Here is a 22,483-nt window from a genome sequence, read left to right on the forward strand (position 1 = left end):
CCACATAGGGGAGAGTGGGAGGAGTTTCATACACACCATACATTTAAAGCACCCTAGCCAAAGAATTTTGAGCGCTGTAGTTTTCTCCAGCCATTCTACCACCAACAGCCCTGTGGGAAAGGTACTGATGACTTTTTTCTTTGGTACTTTAATATTCTATTTATATATTTGTTATAATGCTTTGTTGTGGTCTTAAATGTAGTGTAATGTTTCTTGCAAGCTGCCTTGGAAGAAAGTTCTATCCTTAAAGGTTGGATATATAAACAATTCCAATAAATAAGCAGGTTTAAGAGTGTAGTGTGATTGTGCCTCGGTTTATGAGGGACAGGATGGCCTGTTCTGGATCCTGCTGGCCAATTTAAAAGTGCAGATTTACAGGCCAGTAAATTGTGTGTTAGGAACAGGAGAACAGCCTTGTCCGTTCACTTTGAAAACTGCCAGGGATTTGGGAGCAGGCTCTGTGAAAAGCTTGCAAGACCTTGAGGAGCTTTGCAGACACTTCCCCACCCTCCAAATTGCTCGCAAATCCTTGATAATTTGTTCCCCTCTGTGCACAGTTTGCAATCTGCTTATTGAAACTAATGGAGGCATGTTAAGTAAACATACGAGGGAGGCAGTGAGGACAAGGGGGCTAGCTAAGGCCATTTCTGGACCGGGGTAGCCTGGCCTCAATTGTCCATGCTCTAGATAATTTTTTTTTTTTTTGCTTGGACTACTGTAATGTGCTCTATACAGGGCTGCCCTTGAAGACAGTCCAGCGGCTGCAGCTAGTGCAGAGTGCAGTTGCTAGGTTGCTAAGAGGGGCAGCATGAAGGGACCTTGTGCCACTGGTCCTAAAAGCCCTGCACTGGCTGCCAGTGAACTGCTGGGCCCGATTAAAGGTACAGGTGCTAGCATACAAAGCCCTAAATGGCTTGGGACCCAAATACCTGAACGAGTGCCTTCCTCAGTACCAACCACAGTGGACCCTCCCTAACAGGTGAGACCTTGTTGGTGGTGGGGCAACCCCCAGGGGCTGCCCAGTTAGCACTGGCCCAGGACAGGGTCTTCTCAGTGGTGGTTCCCCTGTTTTGTAGAATCCCTGCCCTAGTGTGATGTGCCTGTCCCCAACATTAGTAACTTTCAGGAAAAAATTGAAAACATTTTTCTTTACCCTGGCATTTGGGGGCTGAAGAAGACTGTTCCTGGCAGCCCCGAGATCACTGGATGGAAGCCTGTTTTTAGCTGTCATTGCTTTTAGAATGTTCAAACTCTTTCAGAATGTTCTTGTTTTTAAATTGTGTATCTGTCTGCTGCTCTGGTCTCCATCGGGAGGAAGGGTGGGGTATAAATTAAATGCATGAATAATAATAATACAGTGGTACCTCAGGTTAAGTACTTAATTCGTTCCGGATGTCTGTTCTTAACCTGAAACTGTTCTTAACCTGAAGCACCACTTTAGCTAATGGGGCCTCCTCCTGCTGCTGCTGCGCCGCCGGAGCACGATTTCTGTTCTTATCCTGAAGCAAAGTTCTTAACCTGAAGCACTATTTCTGGGTTAGCGGAGTGTGTAACCTGAAGTGTATGTAACCTGAAGCGTATGCAACCTGAGGTACCACTGTAGTAGTAGTAGTAGTAGTAGTAATAATAATAATAATAATAGTAATAGTAATAGTAATAATAAATGCACAAATAGCTCCAAACCCTGTTGCTGTCTTCTCTGAATTAGGGGGTGACTTTTTGAAGTGGCAGGGCCCCCTCCTGTGCTCATGAAGGCTACCTATACATGTCAGAACCCTCCCCCACCAAGTTCTCCAAATGTGCAAGTGGGTGTGGGGGTGCGGGTTTGATAGAGGCTGGAGCTTACACAACGGTACTCAGCCCCACAAGTGTTTGCTTAATATGTATGTAATTCCTGAAGGGGTCTACGGTGTCCATTGATTTCAGGAGAAAAACGTGGGGCAAGAGGATTTTCTCCGGTAGGCTGATGTTTTGCTGCTGCCCACCGGCCCTTTTCAGGCATGTGGCCACCTCCTCAGCACGAACTCTGCCGAAATCAATGGAGAGGCTATTTATTAATTTATAAATGTTTTCATGCCGCCCTTCAATCATATTCCCAGGATGGTTTACAAAAAGACTAAAATGTAAAAACAACAGAAAAGGGGGAGAAAGTCACACAATTGTAAAAGCAGAATAAAACAGCAGACTTCAAAATGCATCTAAAAAAACCTAGGGATTTTATTTTTAAAGGCTTTTGCCTGGTGAAAAAAGGACCATGAAGCTGAACCTTTCTGGGTAGTGCATTCCACAAATGGGCTGTCACTGAGAAGGCCCCCAGGATTTCCTTTCTTCTTATTTACACGTGTATTCATGGAGAAGAGGTTTTGAACTTGATCTGCAGAAAGTTTGCCAGAATGATGATTGCACTCTATATTTCTTGCCAATTAATCAGTGCCAGTACACTCTTGCCTATAGGGAGGGAATTAGCAATGATCAATTAACGCTAAGGTAAATGCAGGGACACGGGTGGCACTGTGGGTTAAACCACAGAGCCTAGGACTTGCCTATCAGAAGGTCAGCAGTTTGAATCCCCACGATGGGGTGAGCTCCTGTTGCTCGGTCCCTGTTCCTGCCAACCTAGCAGTTTGAAAGCACGTCAAAGTACAAGTAGATAAATAGGTACCGCTCTGGTGGGAAGGTAAATGGCGTTTCCGGGCGCTGCTCTGGTTTGCCAGAAGTGGCTTAGCCATGCTGGCCACATGACCAATGAGCTGTACGCCAGCTCCCTCGGCCAATAAAGCGAGATGAGCGCTGCACCCCCAGAGTCGGTCATGACTGGACCCTGGTCAGGGGTCCCTCTACCTTTAAATGCAGATAAAATAGTATTTATTTATACAGACTTGCAGTACAACCTGGGCTCACCTCAGATGGTAGTGGGGCCCTCAACTGAAGATCTCAATGTATGGGTAAGAGATGGGGTTCTTCCAGCACACTAAATAAAAAAATTCCTTCCAGTAGCACCTTAAAGACCAACTGAGTTAGTTCTAGGTATGAGCTTTCGTGTGCATGCACACTTCTTCAGATACACTGAAACAGAAGTCACCGGACCTTTCTATATAGTGAGAAGGTGGGGAGGGGTATTACTCAGAAGGGTGGTGGGAATGGGTGATTGGCAGATAGCTGCGATGAGCCTGTTGACGACTCTTAACGACTGCAATAGGTCTAACAGGAAAAAGCAAGGGGTGAGAAGGTGAAAAATGGCTTTGTCATGTATAATGAGATAAGAATCCAATGTCTTTGTTCAAACCAGGTCTCTCTATAGTTTTAAGTTTGGTGATAAGTTGCAATTCAGCAGCTTCTCTTTCCAGTCTATTTCTGAAATTCCTTTGTAATAGAACAGCTACTTTGAGATCTTGTATAGAATGTCCTGGGAGATTGAAGTGTTCTCCTACTGGTTTTTCTGTCTTGTGGTTCCTGATGTCGGATTTATGTCCGTTTATTCTTTGGCGTAAGGTCTGGCCTGTTTGTCCAATATAGAGAGCTGAAGGACACTGTTGGCATTTTATGGCATACACAATGTTAGACGATGAGCAATTAAATAGTCCCGAGATGGTATGTGTGATGTTGTTGGGGCCAGTAATGGTGTTGTCCGGGTGTATGTGGCTGCCACATACTTTTCAATGTAGAATGCCCTTCGCCCCAGACAGCATAGCCAGCAGCCAGGGATGATGGGAGTTGTAGTCGAAAACATCAGGAAGAAACCACATGGGTTGCCTCTGCTCATGAGCTGCAGGAGCAAAATTCACACTTGCATAGGAGTGGAGTGGTGCAAAAGTGGATGGAGCTTTCTTGCACGGCTAGACCAACTTTGTACTAGTTTTTTTTTTTTGCAAGCTGCCTACCCCGCCCTCTGCGTCTTGCATCTCTCTGCTTACTTATGGGCCCCCAAATCCGCATGGGAAATTATCAAAAAGGATTTTGCGGTCCGAACAAAGTTTAACCTTCAGTATACCTGAAGGAGCCTCTCCACCCCCATCGTGGTCCAGTGCCGAGGGCCTTCTGGAGGTTCTTTTGCTGCAAGAAGCCAAGTTACAGGGAACCAGGCAGAGGGCCTTCTTGGTAGTGCCCCCCCCCCCGTGGAATGCCCTCCCATCAGATGTCAAAGAGAAGAAGAACTACCAGACTTTTACAAGACATCTGAAGGCAGCCCTGTTTAGGGAAGCTTTTAATGTTTAATAGATTATTGTATTTTAATATTCTGTTGGAAGCCGCCCAGAGTGGTGGCTGGGGTAGAAATAATAAATTATTATTATTATTAACCTTCACACTTGTAAAAAAACAGTTTCATTGTGGTGCAATGGATATAACCTTGCTCATCTCTGTGGATGCTGGTGTGAGGTGGTGGGTGGTTGAGGATCCCAGTCTTATTTTTAGAAAGGACAGAAAGTACTTAAGGGTTATAAAAGGTTAATGCTTTGGAGTCTATACTAAGAAACTTGGCATAGTTAATCACTGCGCCAGGGAATTTTCCTAACCGGAATCCACTTACTGGTTGTTTATAGACATCAGATTATGATAGTACATGCTAAACTTGCTACCTTGTCGTGAGACATCCTGACAGACCTCTTACCATGTGACACATTGTACAGATCCCTGACGGGTAAACAGAAGGACAAACAAGAGATATTCAGTGGGTGAAATTAGTTTTAGACTTTGGATTCCATGGTCCTCTTCATTTGTTACACCTGTTGCATTTCTTCCATAGTGCTCAAGATGGCGTACATGGTTTTCCCTTTTGTTGTCACAACAACCTTGCGAAGTAGGTTAGGCTGAGAGACAGTGGCTGGCCCAAGGTCACCCAGTGAGCTTCTTGGCTGAGTGGGGACTTGAACCCTGGTCTCTCCCACTAACCACTACACCACACTGGCTGTCAGTGCACATAACCCTTTCAGATGGTTATGTGTTAACTGTACTTCAAAATGCCCTGTTGTTTTTTTGGACCCTCTCCAAAGTCCTGCTCTAATGGTATCACTGGAAATCTACTGTAAAGGGTAAAACTCCTATATTTGAAGTAAAAAATACACTTCCCAGCCACATAGGTTCTTTATCTTCCCCTACTATGGCTGCAGGGAGGTAGTTAAGAAGGAAAACAAGTGTATTATACTGCTTGCCCTAGAGGTGCTTCAGGGATATTAAGAGTACCACAAGAAGATTATACTGTTTACGAGATAAAAGGGTATGTGACAAAGGTTTATATTTAGAGCACTCCCTATGAGGGAGCGGGGTGTTCTTTTTAGTGCACCAGGAGTGTGCTTCTTTCTGTATAGGATGCTTGCAATTGCACGCCATTTGTCCAGAACGCAGCAGCAGCGATCACGCCCCCAGATTTCGAATGTTTCCTGCAACGGCAGACTTCAAGCACGCTGAGAAATAATTCAAGATGGCAACAGATGCGGAGGCCGTTTTAGCAGTTCTCTGTTCAACTCGAGGGCCAATTGAGACATTACGGCCCCCTTGTGTAGGGCACAAATGGGCATTTCCACACACCGCAGTGCTCCACACACCAGCCGTAATCATCCAGAATTCCTTTATGATGTACACCAGCCCAGTTGTGGCCCTCTCCACAATAGCGACAGAAACTGCCGCGAATTCTTCGCACAAGTGCGGAGACACCACAGAGATCAGAGTGAGCGGGAAAAGAGTCAGCAGCTTCTGCTGCTCTTAAAGGCTCTTGGTGGATGCCAGGCAGTAGCAAAGTGCAAAGAGTCCTGATTTATATATATATATATATAAATGGGCTTTGTGGTTCTGGGTCTAATCTTATCTTTTTTCTAAAATTCATTTACAGTGGACGCTCAGGTTGCGAAAGTGATCTGTGCGGGAGGCACGTTCGCAACCTGCAGCATCTGCAACGTGCAGCGCCGTGTCTGCGCACGCGCAGGTTGCGATTCGGTGCTTCTGCACATGTGCAAAGCATGATTTAGTAACTCTGCGCATGCGCGAGCGCTGAAACCTGGAAGTAACCCGTTCTGGTACTTCCAGGTTTTGGTGCATCCGTAACTGGAAAACACACAACCTGAAGCATCTGTAACCTGAGGTATGATGGTGTTGGTGTGTGTGTTTTTCTTTTTATAAAGCTCCCAAAGAAGAAAATAAAATAAAATTGGGATTAAGGAGATTTCTCAGGATGGTGGAGGGTGTGTGTGTGCTGTATCCTGTTGTTGTGGTACTGGTGGCACTCACTCTTGTTTCGACAGGAAATGCTTGAGGGGGGAGGAAATACACAAAAAATGTGAGGTTGAAGAGGGTCAGTTGTGGGTAAGTGAGAAAAGTCCCTATTTGAGGAATATTAGAGGGTATGAGTTTCTTGTGCACAGATGGCAGGAAACTCTCCAAAGTCAACTGAACAGTTGTTAGGTCACACAAGCTAACCAAACAAGTGAAAAAGATGGTATATGCTTTGATAGATGACCTACATGTGAAGAGATGTGAAAACTGCAAAAGGGAGAGCTTTAGCCTTGGATTCAGACAGAAACCAAGCATGGGTCCAATTCTCTCTCCAGCTTGCTGCTTTTCTTTTGACTCGCATCACTGCAAATTTCAGCTCTGGATTTGTCTTTCTGGTCCCACCCATTTCCCAGTCTCAAGCCTATTCCCTTGTTCTACTTTATGGCCCATCACCCAGGTGATCACCCCCTCAGGAAGCTAGCCTGGCTTATATTTAAACACTTGCTGGATCCAGGGGTTAGAAGGGTCTTGGCATGCAACCTACTTCTCCCCCCCCCCAAAAAAACCCCCTCACAGCACTACTATTGTTGGCTTCAGAAGTCCATTCCTGCTAACACACGTTTCCCTCTTAACCAACAGGAAAGAATTGGTACCTGGTGCATTTGGACCTCACAGTGACAGATGTAAATGACAATGTCCCTGAATGGGTCATGGAGCCTTTCCCTTACCTAGCAACTGTTTCCCCTAAAGCTGCAGCAGGCACAAAAGTGTACAGGCTCTTGGCTAAGGATCAAGATGAAGATGAAAATGGAGCCGTTGAATATTTTCTGGTAGAAGGTAAATGCAGCTTCTAAAAGCACAGGCGGAGTGTTTCTGTGTGGATTTGTGGATTTCCCCCCCACCCCCTCCTGTCTCACTCTGTACTTGGTGAGGCTTTTTTGGTATTTATTTCTACAACACCATTCTGATCAAAACCCGGTCAAATTAACTATTATTTAAAGACAGTGGAGACTGGTGCCCATTGGGACCAGAAGGGTAAAAAGCAAGGAGGCCAACAGCAGGTGGCGCCAGAGACAAAGACAGGCAGATGCAACAGGAAGACCAGTGTTCTCCACTTTTCTGCTGAGTTCCACAAAGGCAACACTAAGAGGAGAAAGAGGAAGCTAACAGTCACTGCCACCCCCAAGGCCAGACTTCCTCATCCTTGGCCCTCCAGATGTTTTGAGACTACAATTCCCATCATCCCTGACCACTGGTCCTGCTAGCTAGGGATCATGGGAGTTGTAGGCCAAAAACATCGGGAGGGCCGAGGTTGAGGAAGCCTGACCAAGACTAATTGTTAGGATACAGGCAGCTGGTGGGCTGGTTGAGGGCAGACTGAACTTGAGGGAGTCTTGTTTACCCAAAGGGGTGAATGAGAGGGAGGGGCTGTAGGTCAGTTGGAGAGCACATGCTTTGCGTCCAGAAGGTTCCAGATGCAACCTGTTTCACCTGTAGCTAAATGCATCTCAAGCTTCTCTGGGAAGGATCCCAGCAGATTGGCTCAGCAGGAACATTTGGACCCACTGGCCTTGCTGCCACCTCACCCCTTCTGGAAGGAAGCCATGACTCATCTGTTGGGATGTCAGCCTTTGCCTTACCATGCCATCTGCTGCTGACTCCTGTCTACCTCCTTGAACTAACCAGAAGCCACTTACGAGCTGTTAAGAAACTTGATTTCTCCTCCCCTTCCACCCCGAGTTCCTGGTTATGTCAGAACGTTCAAGCGGACATTTGCAGCTAAGAGGTGAGGATAGCTCCTGTGGTTATATATTTATTTGTCCCTATCCAGCCCCTTCTTCCCAAAAGAGGCCTGCCCCCAACAGCCCCCATGAAAGCATGGGTGAGGCTTAATGTTAAACCAGTTACCCACTTCAAAACATGAATCTGTTGACCATGGTCCTGAACACAATTGTTGTTGTTGTTTTGCTCTTTCGCAGGTGGAGAGAACAGGTTTGAAGTGGAAAAAGATACTGGCTGGATCAAAACAACTGGTTTGCCTCTGGTGAAGGAGAGGGAATATTTGCTGACTGTGCTGGCAGCTGACAAACCAGGGCGCCAGGGCTCCCCTGCCTCAGTGTCTGTGGTCGCCGGACGTCGAGCGCCGCAGTTTGCCAACACGTCGTACTCCGTTTACGTCCCTGAAAATCTGCCACTGGGAGAACCGTGAGTGCCAAAATTGTGATGAAGGCTGTGTCCTGCACCTTTAATGGCATTTTGAGAACAGGCCTCTTCAGTTAGCTTTATCAGAGAGAGAGAAAGTTTAAGTTCAGCTGATGTGTGCTGCTTGTTAATAAATTATGAGTCCTAAATTACTATATTGAATTGGGGAACTCCTTACAGAAGACAACACAAGCAGGAGGTCGATTGGTTTAATCAAAAGGTTGAATAGTGCAAACAGAAAACCTCAAGGCACAGAAAATCAGCTAATAAAGTTCCATAATTTTGTTGTAGCTGGAACTGAGCTGCGTTTAAGGAACAGATGGGGACAGGAATACTGGAAGTAGAGACACATACAGTAGTTGGCACATCCAGGCAGCTGCTGTGCCCCAGAGCTGTGATAAGTTGCAGAAGGTTAGACAAAACGATCCTTGGTACACCTCCCAATACTACATTTCTATTATTCTAAGTGCCACTTGTACCAGTGCCCACCCTGAGCCCCTCATGCTTGTTGGCTGAGCAGCCATTTTTATTTCCCACAATGCCCCCAAATGACACTTTTTCCAGGGGACTGTGGGGAATAAAATAATTGAAGCGTAGCCATTGTTGTCTAGTAAATCTCCTGACCTGGAGGCCCTCGGAACTACAGATAGTACCCCATTTTGTGTGTGTGTGGAGGGGGGAAGAGGCCAAAACCAAAAGAAGCAGATGTCCCCCTCAGTCTGAATTCTCCTTCCACCCCTCAATTAATGAGTCAGTTTTGCTCAGTTATATCCCTGCTAAGTCAATGAGGCCTTTGGAAGTGTCACTATTAGTGACCCCCACATGGTTCAGACACACAACTTGTATCCTGCAAGAGCTGTAAGTTCAGTATTGTGGGCCAATTTCTATGGAAGCCCCTCCTGGGTAAGAGCCTTTTGAACTTCTGGCAGTCTACAAAAGACTTTTTGATTTCAGGATTCCAATTTTATGGTTAGTTTAAGCAGATTTCATCTTCATTGCATCGTTTTAGCCCTATTGTACAGTGTTTAGAGCTTACGGTATTAAAGCGGTATATAAATTGTTGAAAGAAAAGGAAACATTAAAACATAATGAACATAATGAACATTAAAACATATCGAACTTCTCTGGCTTTCAAATGACGCCTTGTCAGTGCAAATGGGTTGGTGGTTGTAGGAGGCCTCCCTGTTGAACTGAGTTGACGGATGGTACTTGCCTGCTCACATGAGGTGATATACTATATAGCAACTCATCCTCTTTTCAGGATAAGAACTATTATAATCCTGCCAGATGTAGGGCTTGACCCATTAAAGTCTAGGAGACTCCCGTGTACTTTGCTGAACTTTGAAGCTCATCTGACAATCTGTCATAATTTAGTGCATGTGTTATCGGATTAAATTTAAATGGTTTACTATCCGATTTACTGCCCCTGCATTCTAAGAACCATGTTTTCTTGCTGAAGCTGCCTCGAAAGCAAAACCAAAAATTGGCCACCATGGGATCGGCTCTTCAGTCGTGCTTCTTCATGAAACTAGATTTTGAAGGGATGCTCCCAGGCGATTCTGGCTGTACTAAAAAGCCCCAAATATTGAATTGGGGTAGGGAACCTTTCCCCCCTGTTGAAAGTCCGTTGACCTCCTATGAAAAGGGTCAATTGTGGTCTGGAGCCGATGGTGTATGGAGGCGGAACCACTGGTGGGAAGAGTTTGCCGCATTGCAGGGTTGCTCTGTGCCATCCCATCTCTCTTTCTCTGTGTATGCCCACCTGTGCCCTCTTTTCTGCCTGGAAGTGCCCCCCCTGCACCTCTTGACACAAGCGCCAATGGATTGATTGCAGGGGGATTACACTCTCCATGTCTCCACCATTCCTCCCTCGTTTTCCCACCCACCCCTTTGACATAAGTTTGAATGGACTGGGAAGTAAAATACAAAGGGGATCTCTCCCTTTATCCCTGGGGGGAAGACCCAGAAGACCCAAGAGAGGTGGATAGATCAGCTGCTTTCTTGCACAACAACTCCCAAGGAGCTGACATTGAGCCCATTATTATGCTTATTAGGAGTGGTTAGTTAGCAGCAGGCCTCTTATTTACCTGTTGAAATGGTAATGTGTAGAAATCTGAAACTATTTCCCCGCACCCCACCACCCTAGAGATAGCACGCAGAGCAATGTATTTGGCACTGAATGCCAAACTGAAGATTCAGTTCTTCAACAAAAACAGAGCTATGCTGCAAGTCAATAATGTGTCATTTTTGTGTGTGTATGTTATCAAGAGAAACAAGAAGAAAACCCATTTTTTTGCCATGATTGTTCAGCCTGTCATGCGTAAGAAAACAACTAAGGCTGCAGTGAAGCAGGCTGCGAAAATGCATTCCTAATGCAGTTTCCCAGCAAGTAATCCTGATGGCTTTTGAAAGCTTTCCATCGTCGTCCTCCTGGTCATTTTGTTTCCTGATCTTCCACACACATTGAGCTTGAGAGCATGGAAAAAAAGAAAGACACAATACATCCCCAGCCATATAAAAGGCAATGCAAAGCAATTACATTATGACAAACCGTAATAAAGAAGAGTGACGATCCAAACAATTTTAATTCACAGTTCTGTTACCAGCAAGGACAGCACGAAACACCCTCTGATAGCAGCAACAGTCAAGTATGCTCTTTTCAGGCGCTTTAGAGGGAGGCGTGATGCCCCGTGGCTGTACCTCCATTCATGGATGAGAGGGGTCTCTCAATGGCTACTAGCCCTGATGGCTATGCTCTGCCCTCCACAATTGGAGGTAGCAGTGCTTCTGAATACCAGTTGCTGGAAATGGCAGGAGGGGAGAGGGATCTTGTGCTCAGGTCCTACTTGTGGGTTTCCCACAAGCATCTGATTGTGAAAACAGGATGATGGAATAGATGGGTCATTGGCCTGATCCAGCAGGCTCTTCTTATGTCCTTACAGCTATTCAGTGTCAAGGCCAGGTGGCCACTTTGCCCTGAGCACAGCAGGGTCCCCAGGAACAGGGCCCCCAGGTTACCAATAAGCTTTTGGGGAACAAGCCCCATTTTGGGCAAAGAGATTGCTGCATTGCAGTGGGTTGGACTAGATGACCCTTGTGGTCCCTCCCAGCTCTACAATTATATGATTCCAAGCCTGTTCTCCATCCCTGGTAAACTCAGCCAGGGACAATCAGTGCTGCTCTTGCCTTGCACAGCTCTGATTCTTCACCTTTTTGGAGTTCCATCCTGGGTTGTGTTCCTTAGTTATACAGTGGTGCCCCGCAAGACGAACGCCTCGCAAGACGGAAAACCCGCTAGACGAAAGGGTTTTCCGTTTTGGAGGCGCTTCACAAAACAAATTTCCCTATGGGCTTGCTTCGCAAGACGAAAATGTCTTGCGAGTTCCTGCGGGTTTTTTTCCCCTTTCCCCCCCTTTTCCTAAGCCCTAAGCCGCTTATCAGCTGATCCACTGATAAGCCGCTTATCAGCTGATCCGCTAAAAGCCGCTAAACCGCTAATAGCGCTAATCCGCTAAGCTGTCAATGGGCTTGCTTTGCAAGACGAAAAAACCGCTATACGAAGAGCCTCACGGAACGGATTAATTTCGTCTTGCGAGGCACCACTGTACTGAGTGTAGGTTCACACCATACATTTAAAGCAAACAATTTTCCCCAAAGAATACTGGGAATTGTAGTTTGTTAAGGGTGCTGGGAAACTGTAGCCCTGTGAGGGGGTAAAACTACAGTTCCCAGGATTGTTTCTTTGGGGGGAGGGAAAGCTGTGTGTTTTAAGTGTGCGTTGGATGTGCTTCACATGCTTGGTGTGAATCTAGATGCGATGTGATGTTCCATAATTATATTAAAATTTTTGTCAGTTTCCAAAGTGGAGCGGCGTCCTATGGAAATGTTAGCAACCGGCTTCCTCTTGCGCTGCTCATTGTTGATTTCTTTTAACCTTTTCCAGGTTCCTGACCGTGTCCGCTTTGTCACATCAAAACAAGTCCCTGAGCTACAGCCTCTTAACTAATCCGAACGGCCTGTTCGGCATTAACCAGGGGACAGGGGACATCTACTTCAGTCGAAATCTGGATTACGAGAATGGTCAACACCAGTACCTCCTCCTGGTTCAAGCAAGAGAAAACCAGGGACAGCTCAGCAGCACTGTTGAGGTCAGCAACCCTTAACAGCAATGCACATTCAATTCTCCACTCCAGTCATTCCCTGTTTCCAGTGTCCCAAGCTGTGAGTGCCATTGCTGATTTAGCCAGGACAGCATTGCGTACGCACAATAGGGAGGTGCCAGCAGCCGGGGGGGGGGGATACTGAGGTTTGCCAAAGTACAAACAAACTTAAGAGATGAGGGGAGGAGCAACAGCAAAAACAAACAAACAACCCAATGAGAACTAACTGTGTCCAGTGGCTGCGCAGTGCAATTTGGTGTGGTGGCCAGGGGTGGGGGAAAATGGAATAGAGTGGCTGGAATCCTGAACTGGTAAGTTTTCATGAGACTTTTGTTTACAAAAAATCCAGAAAGTGCTGCAAAAGCATGGAGGACTGAATCTAAAATGGGGAAAAAATGAGAAACCGAGAGAACTATAGTTGAACAGGTTTTTCCATCCCTGTTTGAAAACGACTTTTCAAAAAGAAACTCGCTGAAAAATATTGGAGGAGCTTGAGAGAAATCCTAACATCTTACATTACAAACTGCGGATACTTGTTAGCAGCAGTGGCCAGGGTGGTAGGATGTGGAGCCACGAAGCTGCCTTCTTGATGGTGGGGTGGCTGCAGTGAGTTGGGGAGCTGTGAAGACGCACAAGAGGAACCAATCCACTTTTTGTGCTGCTAAACACTCCCTTGCCTTGTCCTTTTTCTAGGTTTGGGTTGTGATCACAGACGTGAACGATTGTGCCCCAGAATTCCAGCAGTCGATTTACACCAAAGACAGTGTCCCTGAAACCGTGACTGTAACAACTGCACTTTTACAAGGTTTGCAAAAGATTTTCACATTTTGTTGTCAGACTTGCCCCTCGACTCACCTGGACTCCTGGAGAGCCATCATTGCCACCAGTTAAGCATAGACCAGGTACAGCCAATGGCCGTGCTCTCCAGGTTATGTCACCCAACAGATCCCATAACCGCTGATGGCAGGAGCTGGAACCTTAGCAACCCCTGAAGTTAACCCCTTGGCTCCCTCTGTTGTACTGATGAATCAATGGATCCATGGTTTGATTTCTGTATGAGGTTTCTTCTTACAACTTCCTCTGCCTCTGTATATTTCGTCAGCTCTTGTCCTTCTGCAGTCCCTCCCGTGTGTGTTATTGGATAGGACATCTTCAACATATGCATCTTGAAGGCTGAAGATTACATCAACTTCACACATACATAGGAAAAAACACACAGCTGTGGATATGGCAACTGCCCAAATGAAGCCACCTCAATGTAGTTGTTATTTATTTACACGAAAGACGCCATGCATGTTTTTTTCTGCCCCCTACCTCATTTAATCCCCACAACAGCCCTTTGAGGTAGGTTAGACTGAGAGACCATGACTGGCCCAAGGCCACCCAGTGAGCTTCCTGGCTGAGTGGGGATTTGATTCCTGGTCTTTCCCAGGTCTCAGTCTGACACTAACCACTACACCACACTGTCTCTCATGGCTTTTGTGCCTTTGGACAACTTCATTGCTGAGCATGGAGCATGTCTGATAAAGGCCCCAGGCCTAGCTTGCAGTCCACAGAGCTTGCAGAGCCAGAATGATGTAGCCTTAACTCTGTTATTAAACCAGCATCTTGGTTTTTTTGTTTTTAAATCCTTGAATATAATCTTTTGCAAGCAAAAAATCCTGAAAGGTCTCCTCCCTCCCCACCCTTTGCCCCAACAGTGTCAGCCCATGACTGTGATTCTGAAGAAAATGCAGAAATCCTCTATTACACCCTGAGCTCAGAATTCAGCATTTCCAGTCACGGCACCATCTTCCCAGCCACAGAGCTGGATTACGAGCGTCCTAATCACCTGTATGAATTCGTAATCATGGCGGTAGATAAAGGAGAGCCCCCAAGAACTGGGACAGCGACAGTCAGGATCCGCCTCTCAAACATCAATGACGAAGTTCCCAGGTTCTCACAAACAATGTAAGTATATGCCTGTTGTTGTTGTTGTTGTCAATGCTTCAGATGTCGTTTGATTAGTACCATGTCGGAGTTTCCATGAGATGATTGCGGCATCCTGGTGGTGTTTGATCATCCCCAGGTCATTGTGTGGAATGAGGTGAGATTTTGCGGGTGCCAGTAATAGCTGTCTGTTCCCACTGGGATTGATTCATGTGGCCCCTTATAAGCCAACCCCTTCCTCAAGATCAGGGGTCAGCAAGGTTTATCTTGCCTGGGCCGGATCAGTTCCGCGGAGATCCCACCATGGGCTGGATTGTGCGTGCCCCCGCGATTTTCGGTGTCTGAATCATGGCTGGCTGGGTTGACACTGCTATGGTGGGGATGAAGGTTTAAAATGCTGAACAGTCACCCACCGGAAAACATTTTACAGTGTTCCCTACACAGGTGCTGCAGTATTTCAGTCCATTCTTTGTAACCAAAGTACAGAGCAGATGAGCTGAAAATGTTTTGGGCAAAAAGTTCCCGTTTTAACAAGTTGATTTATTTGCTTCACTGGCTCTGCATTTGTTGTGGCTGCTTCAAATGCAACACAATTCTTGACACAAAAAGTGTTTCTGTCTGTGAAATGGTTTCTGCTGCCCTTATTGCCTTTAAGTTTTGATTTTAGTTAAGTTGCCTCATGGATGTTTAAAAAAGCAAGGTTGGCATTCAGGTATTTTAAAGCATGGTGAGCAAATCATAGGAGTGGAAGCATCGTGTGTGATGCTCCGTACTCCCAAATAAATCAGCCTTGTAAATAAGCCAACCCAAGTTGCTAGCCTGCTAAGAGACCGTTCACTCGCCTTCATGGAACTCTGGGACACCTGTGGCTTCCAGGTGACTTGTTAAATACAAGGATGTATATACACAGTATGCATACCTATCAACAGGATGCCCTAGGACAGAGGGGTTTAAAAAAATCAGGGATAGGAGAACCCATAGCCCTCCAGATGGTGTTGGACTACAATAGCAATCACTCCTGACTATTGGCCATTCTGGAATTAAAATCCAATAACACTCAAGCTCTTGTGCTCCAATCCCGCTTGCTGGTTTCCCCCAGGCAGCTGTGAGAACAGGATGCTGAACTAAATGAGCCACTGGCCTGATCCAGCAGGCATTTCTTAGGTTCTTAACACCTGGAGGGCCACACTTCTCTTTTGCGCAGCGCCCTTTCTTTTTCCTGAATGGGGAAGCGAATGGGATGTCTTTTCTTACTGTCTTTCCACTGCATTTAGCACTCGAGATTTGATTCCCTTTAACCCTGTTTCCAAGTAACCACACTTAACATTATGCGCTTTGACAGCTATCGGAGTTTCGTTTCGGAGGATGCAGGTCCAAACACGCTCATAGCTACGGTTCATGCCATAGACCCTGATGGAGATGGTGTTGCTTACAGCATTACTGGAGGGAATCAAAAGGGAAACTTCATTATCGACCCTCAGAAGGGTAATTATGTAATTTCTGCATCTTAGATCTCTGGTTCCCATGTAGATTTTTGGCTCCTAGATGTCGCATGTGATTAGAGGTGGGGCAGAGCTTGTGTCTAAGCTGTTATAGTTATTCATGTGTGTTTAAAACACAGGTACATCATGTCTATTGCATCCTAGTCACTGGTTTCCTTGCTGTTGGGAATTGCTTCTCATCTGTATGTGGATGTGTTGAACTCATAGCATTTCTCTGCTGCTCTTAATGACTGATCTCATAGCATTCCCTATAACAGAAAGCAGGAATATGTGTCTTCTTGACTTACATTGCTCGAGGATTTCATTTGGTCCTTGCATTTAAGCAAACTGACCTAAGTCATGTTTGCCAGATGAATGTATGGATTAGGAATGCAGTTATTCTTTGGTTTAATGCTTCTCTGAACTTTGCAATGCACTTCTTGGCTTAAAAAAAAAAATCAAACATGCTTATATAAATGTGTATTTAAGATTAAAATGTGTTCAAAAATGCAAATTTTAATGATAAAATGTGGTAGATCTTACTTGGAGTAACTGATGACTTTTTCTGATATGGCTCCAGTCAAACTCTTCGCCTGCCTTTCTGGACTCTCCTGAGCCAGGGAGCTAATGAGAAGTAAATAAGACACCACAGATCTGTCCTTCTCATCTTTGATAAGTCTTAGGGGTTCACTTACCATAAAAAAATAATTTTTTATGCAACTATTGCTTTTGCAATATTAATGCTCCAGATCTGAATATATTTCAGAAGCCGGAAACAGATGCCATCAAACGATGGTACAAGGAATTGACACAAACATCTTCCTGTAGAGATGGCAGCTTTCCACACCCCTTTATGGCTTGCTTTATGTTACAAATGCTTAGTGGCCTCATAATTCCACAGGTGTTAAGGTAAAACTGCCAGTGATGCAAACTATCCCACTGATGTTTACGCCATTTCATCGCTGCAGTTCTACCACCAAGAAACTGGTGCCGCATAGTGCTCCTATGCTTAAAGATCTGGCAACTCAACACCACTTTTTTCTTTTGGCTGGCCTTCCTCAGCTGGGTGCCCTCCATATGTTGGTCATATTGACTGGGGCTGATGTGAGTTGTAGTTCATAACATTTGGAGGGGCAGCAGATTGGGAAATCTGAGCTAGACAACAGAATTGATGATGGGTCAAACTCCAAAACTGGGGATGGGTGGAATTTAAACACTAGATTTTGAGTCGAAAAACACCCTCCCCCTGTAAAGAATTCATCTCAGATTAGAGATGACACTGGGATCTGTGGGAAATGGCACCACCATGATTCCCAGTATTCCTTTGATGTTACATTGCTCATCTACAGCAGGACCCAGGGATGCCAGGAGCAACTTTTTCAGTGGTTCCCCATTTCCCTGTATTAAGGATGCCAAAGAATTCCCACAAAACCAGGAACAGGAGTGGAAGTTTCCCATTCCTGCATTTTCCAGCCATATCCAGAACAGAAATCAGCCCCGCAGATACATTTGATATTCACTTTTGTTGTTGGTTTCAGTCCACAAAGGACATGTCACTGATGGCCCCCTGCACTTTGTATTCCATTTCCTTTGCATTCAAATGAATGGTGTGGAACTGGAATAATGGTAACATCACTAATTCCATGGAATTTCATTACAGCCGCCAGCAAGATGAATAAGGGTTTTTTTTGTCAGAAGCTGAGCTGCAGCAGAACAGAGACAGTACTGCATGCAGTGATTAAGGGGCAGAATGGAAGCTGATTCCTTCTTACATCCATAGCCTGTCTACTGCTGTGTGTGCAGGAGTACCCCAGCCCCAAAACCCTGACACACCAGTTCTGACAAGCCTTTCCCACTACCTCCTGCTGGGTGGGGTCTCTGTGGCATGAACTTGTGGACTGATTTGTTCCAAACCCAATCCAGAATTCACTTTTTGTTTTAACTTCCGAAAAGTGTTTCCCCACAAATGAGGTGATGCTGAATTACTGGCTCATGATTGGCCTGCAAAATAAGCACATAAATGTGTATTACAATTAAAAAGATCTGGTAAAGAATTGCACCCACTGGAGTTAGGTTTTATTTTATGAAATCTCAAGCCATGCTAAATCTGCTTGTCCTCAAAGTGCCTTAGCAAATTTTATTTTGCAGGAGAGTAACACATTTCCTCTGTTGGACAGTTTGCTTGGTTGCCAATTGTAGTTTTCTAGCTTTTGTGGAGATGGCCTTAGCATATATCCATCTTTTCTGTAACAGGTGTGAATTCTGTGTTGATTTTTGACTTTGTTACCCCCTGCTTGGTCAGACTCCCCAACATCTATGCTGTCTCCTTGGGCAGTTTTATTTTAATATAGCGCTGTCAATGACAATTTGCTTGATACCCTGAAATGCCAAGGTGAAGCTAAGACACATGTCAAAATACAATCAGTGAAGGCGAAGGCATTTGCAAGGGGAAGTGAGTGGCACTTGTCATCTTCATAACCGTCCATTTGCAAATGACACTTCTTATTACATCGGATAAATAAAAGACATGATGGGATGGTGCTGGCACAGGCATGAATGACATCTGCTCACTGCAGCTTTTTAAATAGCTGAAGTTTGCTTTGCTTTTTAAAACAAACTTGTTTTTAAAATGTATTTCTGATTTTGCCAGCCCTCATATGACCCATAAGGTTGCTGCAGCCCAGGGCCCAGTGGAACAGAAGCTCCTCAGAGCAACTGTCAGCTTTGCTCTTTAAAGACCGGCAGAGGGTCAGAATGCAAATACAATATACCCGAAAAATTGCTGCAGGACTCAGATCTGGGACCTCCCCGCCCCACATCCAAGAATCATGTTCTCATTCAAACAGTAGTGGGCATTTTGTCCCTCTGTCTGAAACAAGGTGGTGGTACAATTTTAGGGAAAGGACTGGGGCAAACCAGTTCAGCATGTTTCTAGGATAGTGGGAGTACTTAAGGGGGAGAACTGCAGTGGCAGCAGATATTTTGGGTTTCTTATTTTATTAATTACAGTTTAAAAATGGCATTAGTTCAATCAATCAATCAGTGAATCTATAATATAAGTAAATATTATACTCTGCAAATAGAAACTAGTGTTTCAAGGATAGGGTTCAGCTAGAAGTTGTGCAAGGAAGTATTTTCATACACAAGGGGAGCATTCAAACAAGTTATTCCCTCGCCCTCTCCAGCTAGAGTTGGTTTGTTCTGGCAAGAGCTATACTGCATAATTCTGCTGGACACGATTACCTGATATAGCTAATCATTTGGAATTTTGGCATGGCATGAAGCTACTGTTTTTGAAATTCAAACATTTGGCATAACAGCTTTAAAAGGTGTTCTGGGATTGATTTATATCCTACCCTTCATCTGGGTTGTTCAGGGCATGGTTTCCGACAATACTTCTGCAAAAGAGAGCGACTGGCTCAGAGTCACTCCGGCAGCTTCATGGCTGAGCATAGATTTGCACCCAGGTCTGCCTTTTCCAAATCCAGTACCCTGTGACCTCACCAGCAGTTACAACAGCAAAATACATTTGTCATATTTTAAAATACTCTGTTGCCCCAGTGGGTGGGATTGGAACAAAGAGGTGGGAATCGCAAAGAGCAGATTGCGGCTTAACGACAGGAGATACCCTCCAACGGCAAGAGTTTTCCGACAGTGAAACAGCCTGTCTGTCAAGGTGTTTGTAGTTGCATGACCCCCACCACAGAGCAGGGGGTCCGACTGAAGAACCTCCAAGGTCCCTTATGCCTTTCAAGTTCCATGATTCCGAACTGTCCTCCCTTTGAAATCTTTCACAGGGTTAATCCGTCTTCGTTCAAGCCCGCTTCCTAGGCTGCAGGGTCCGGAGTATGTCCTTAACATCACGGCTACAGATGACAATGCCTCTGGTGGACCTCGCTCTCTTACAAGCACTGCTTTGGTCATTGTGCATGTGGATGATGTCAATAACAACAAACCTGTGTTTCAGAAGGTAAACAGGCTGCCTTGCGTCATGTCAAATGCTTGGAGAGAGCAACTATGAACTCCCTTCTGTTTTGGCACACAGCATTCACGAAGAGCTAAGGGTGCAGCTTCAATGAACTTTATATTGGGGGGGGGGAGCAGGTAGAGGTTTCTTTCACACCCTGTGGTGGCCCCGGTGCAGGGCTGGAGGCCCGTGCCTGCTGTTTACAGTACCAAAAAATAAAAATAAAATAAAAGTTCCCATGCTTTTCAAAAGGTCATGGTGCTCCCCTTGGTTTCTGCATCAGGTCTCCAGCTCAAGGACAAAACTATGCAGTTGAGATCATGATAGCATGACCCTTATTTGTTGAGTGATTGGAGTTGATTGCCAATATTCTGGATTTTGCAGTATATGTCAAGTTGTATTTAAGCGTGTCTTTGCATTATTATCATTGTCCTTATTTTTGCCAGTGCCAGCATTATCGTGAACATGCCTCTGTGCTGGAAAACCAGCCAGTGGGAACCTTTGTGTTGCAAGTGGAGGCAACAGACGCAGATGAAGGGTCCAATGGCCAAGTGAAATATGGCTTGATGCACAGAGAGGGAACCCTCCCCGCTTTTAACATCCACCCTGACACAGGTAAAGCCACTGTGTTGCAGCTTCATTGGGCCTAGTGGGAACACAGAGGTGCCAGGGCCTTTAAAGGATAAAGTTATCAAGCTGAAAAATCCACAGACAGGCAGGAATGGAAGCATCTGTCAGTTTTGCTTCTCTCACCTCCTTATTTTTCCAATCTTAAAATTCAGCTCTCCATAAGTTTCTGCAGCAATTTGCACTTAGGAAAAAAAATCTACATGAAAATTATTCAGCATTTTAGTGTGAATTTCTCCTAATAAACACGTTTTTGTATGCAGCTGTGACAGATGTGCACATTTTTTTGCAAGAAATTTCCCCTAATATAATGCAGTTTTGTATGTAATTTTCACTAGCTTACTTATCTCTAAAAGCATTTCTTTGATATATGCATTTTTGTAAACATTGCTTGGAGAACTGCATAGCAAAATTCAAACAAGTGCTAATTTTGAAGGAAGTCTGTGTTTTGGAATGTGTAGGTTTGATAAATTCAGCTTTAGGTTGGTGCCTTTAGTGTGAACAACCAATGTGTCACCCCCCAAAAATGAGCAGCTTTTTGAGTTCTTCGGAAGGTTACGCATAGCAGATGGTAGTGGAAGATGGGGTCAGATATTATTTGAAGTTGATGTTTATGTTTAGTCACGGTCTTTAGGTTAAAATGGTTGGTGATAATAAAGGCATTACCCAGTTGTGGGTTTTGGATTTTTTCTAGTGGACCGACAGCCATTTAAATTTACCCTGTGTTGTTGTTTAGTCGTTTAGTCGTGTTCGACTCTTCGTGACCCCATGGACCAGAGCATGCCAGGCACTTCTGTCTTCCACTGTCTCCCGCAATTTGGTCAGACTCATGTTTGTAGCTTTGAGAACACTGTCCAACCATCTCGTCCTCTGTCATCCCCTTCTCCTTGTGCCCTCAATCTTTCCCAACATCAGGGTCTTTTCCAGGGAGTCTTCTCTTCTCATGAGGTGGCCAAAGTATTGGAGCCTCAGCATCACGATCTGTCCTTCCAGTGAGCACTCAGGGCTAATTTCCTTAAGAATGGATGCATTTGATCTTCTTGCAGTCCATGGGACTCTCAAGAGTCTCCTCCAGCACCATAATTCAAAAGCATCAATTCTTCGGCGATCAGCCTTCTTTATGGTCCAGCTCTCACTTCCATACATCACTACTGGGAAAACCATGGCTTTAACTATACAGACCTTTGTTGGCAAGGTGATGTCTCTGCAGAGACATTTACCCTGTAATAGTTTACTATTTACCTAAAGATACTCCTGCTCAGTTGCAGGTGAGCAGGCTGCATCCCTGTATCTCACTGATGGGTTGTAGATAGGGGTGGGGGATAAATTCACTTCGGTTCACATTTTGATGCAGACCTACCCAATTCCCACTTCCTGTAACAATATGTGAACTGAACTGCAGCTAGCTTTCCAAAATTCACACTTCTCTGAATTTTGTGGTGCGGTTCTCCAAGTGAATGTGTACAAAAATGTGTGTGTTCAGGAAAAGTCTACATAAAATGCTTACATTTGTTAAAACAGTGTACAAAATTATATGTTGCATTTTAAATTATTGTAAGGCAGGCATGTCCAAAGTCCGAAGTCCGTTTTGGGGGCCTAATTTGGCCTGCTGGTCGGTTGGTTTAATCCGACCCCTGTGACGACAGTTTATCTCCTTTGGTAAAATCCCCCAAAGCTCAACAACATCAGTCCTAAAAAAAGGTCAACAACTTTGGTCAGCCCGCGTGCATATTCACTTAATCAAATCTGGCCCTCTTTGGAAAAAGTTTGGGCACCCCTGTAGGTGAAGAACAGATATGATGATGATGAAGAAAAATTCGCTTGGGAAAATATGCAGATAAGACAACATTACAAACAAAAATGTGCACATTAGGAGAAATTTGTACTAAAATGCTAGTGAATTTTCATGT

General features: G+C 45.0%; 1 protein-coding gene across 4 annotated transcripts in view; it reads left to right on the forward strand.

Moving 5' to 3' along the window:
- LOC309346420 (neural-cadherin-like) overlaps window positions 1-22,483 on the forward strand; it is a 102,156-nt gene that overhangs the window by 32,755 nt on the left and 46,918 nt on the right. For all 4 annotated transcript variants that reach the window (XR_014158631.1, XM_081870135.1, XM_081870136.1 and 1 more), the window contains exons 2-9: window positions 6,847-7,044; window positions 8,187-8,412; window positions 12,353-12,557; window positions 13,263-13,374; window positions 14,270-14,519; window positions 15,841-15,983; window positions 19,777-19,949; window positions 20,393-20,561. Coding sequence is in view for 3 of the 4 variants with exons in the window: in XM_081870135.1 (XP_081726261.1) it covers window positions 6,847-7,044; window positions 8,187-8,412; window positions 12,353-12,557; window positions 13,263-13,374; window positions 14,270-14,519; window positions 15,841-15,983; window positions 19,777-19,949; window positions 20,393-20,561 (1,476 nt within the window). In the remaining variant the exon portion in view is untranslated. The remainder of the gene's footprint in view (window positions 1-6,846; window positions 7,045-8,186; window positions 8,413-12,352; window positions 12,558-13,262; window positions 13,375-14,269; window positions 14,520-15,840; window positions 15,984-19,776; window positions 19,950-20,392; window positions 20,562-22,483) is intronic.

The sequence above is a fragment of the Podarcis erhardii genome, assembly GCF_964252035.2.
Source record: "Podarcis erhardii genome assembly, chromosome: 7".
Taxonomy (NCBI): Eukaryota; Metazoa; Chordata; class Lepidosauria; order Squamata; family Lacertidae; genus Podarcis; species Podarcis erhardii.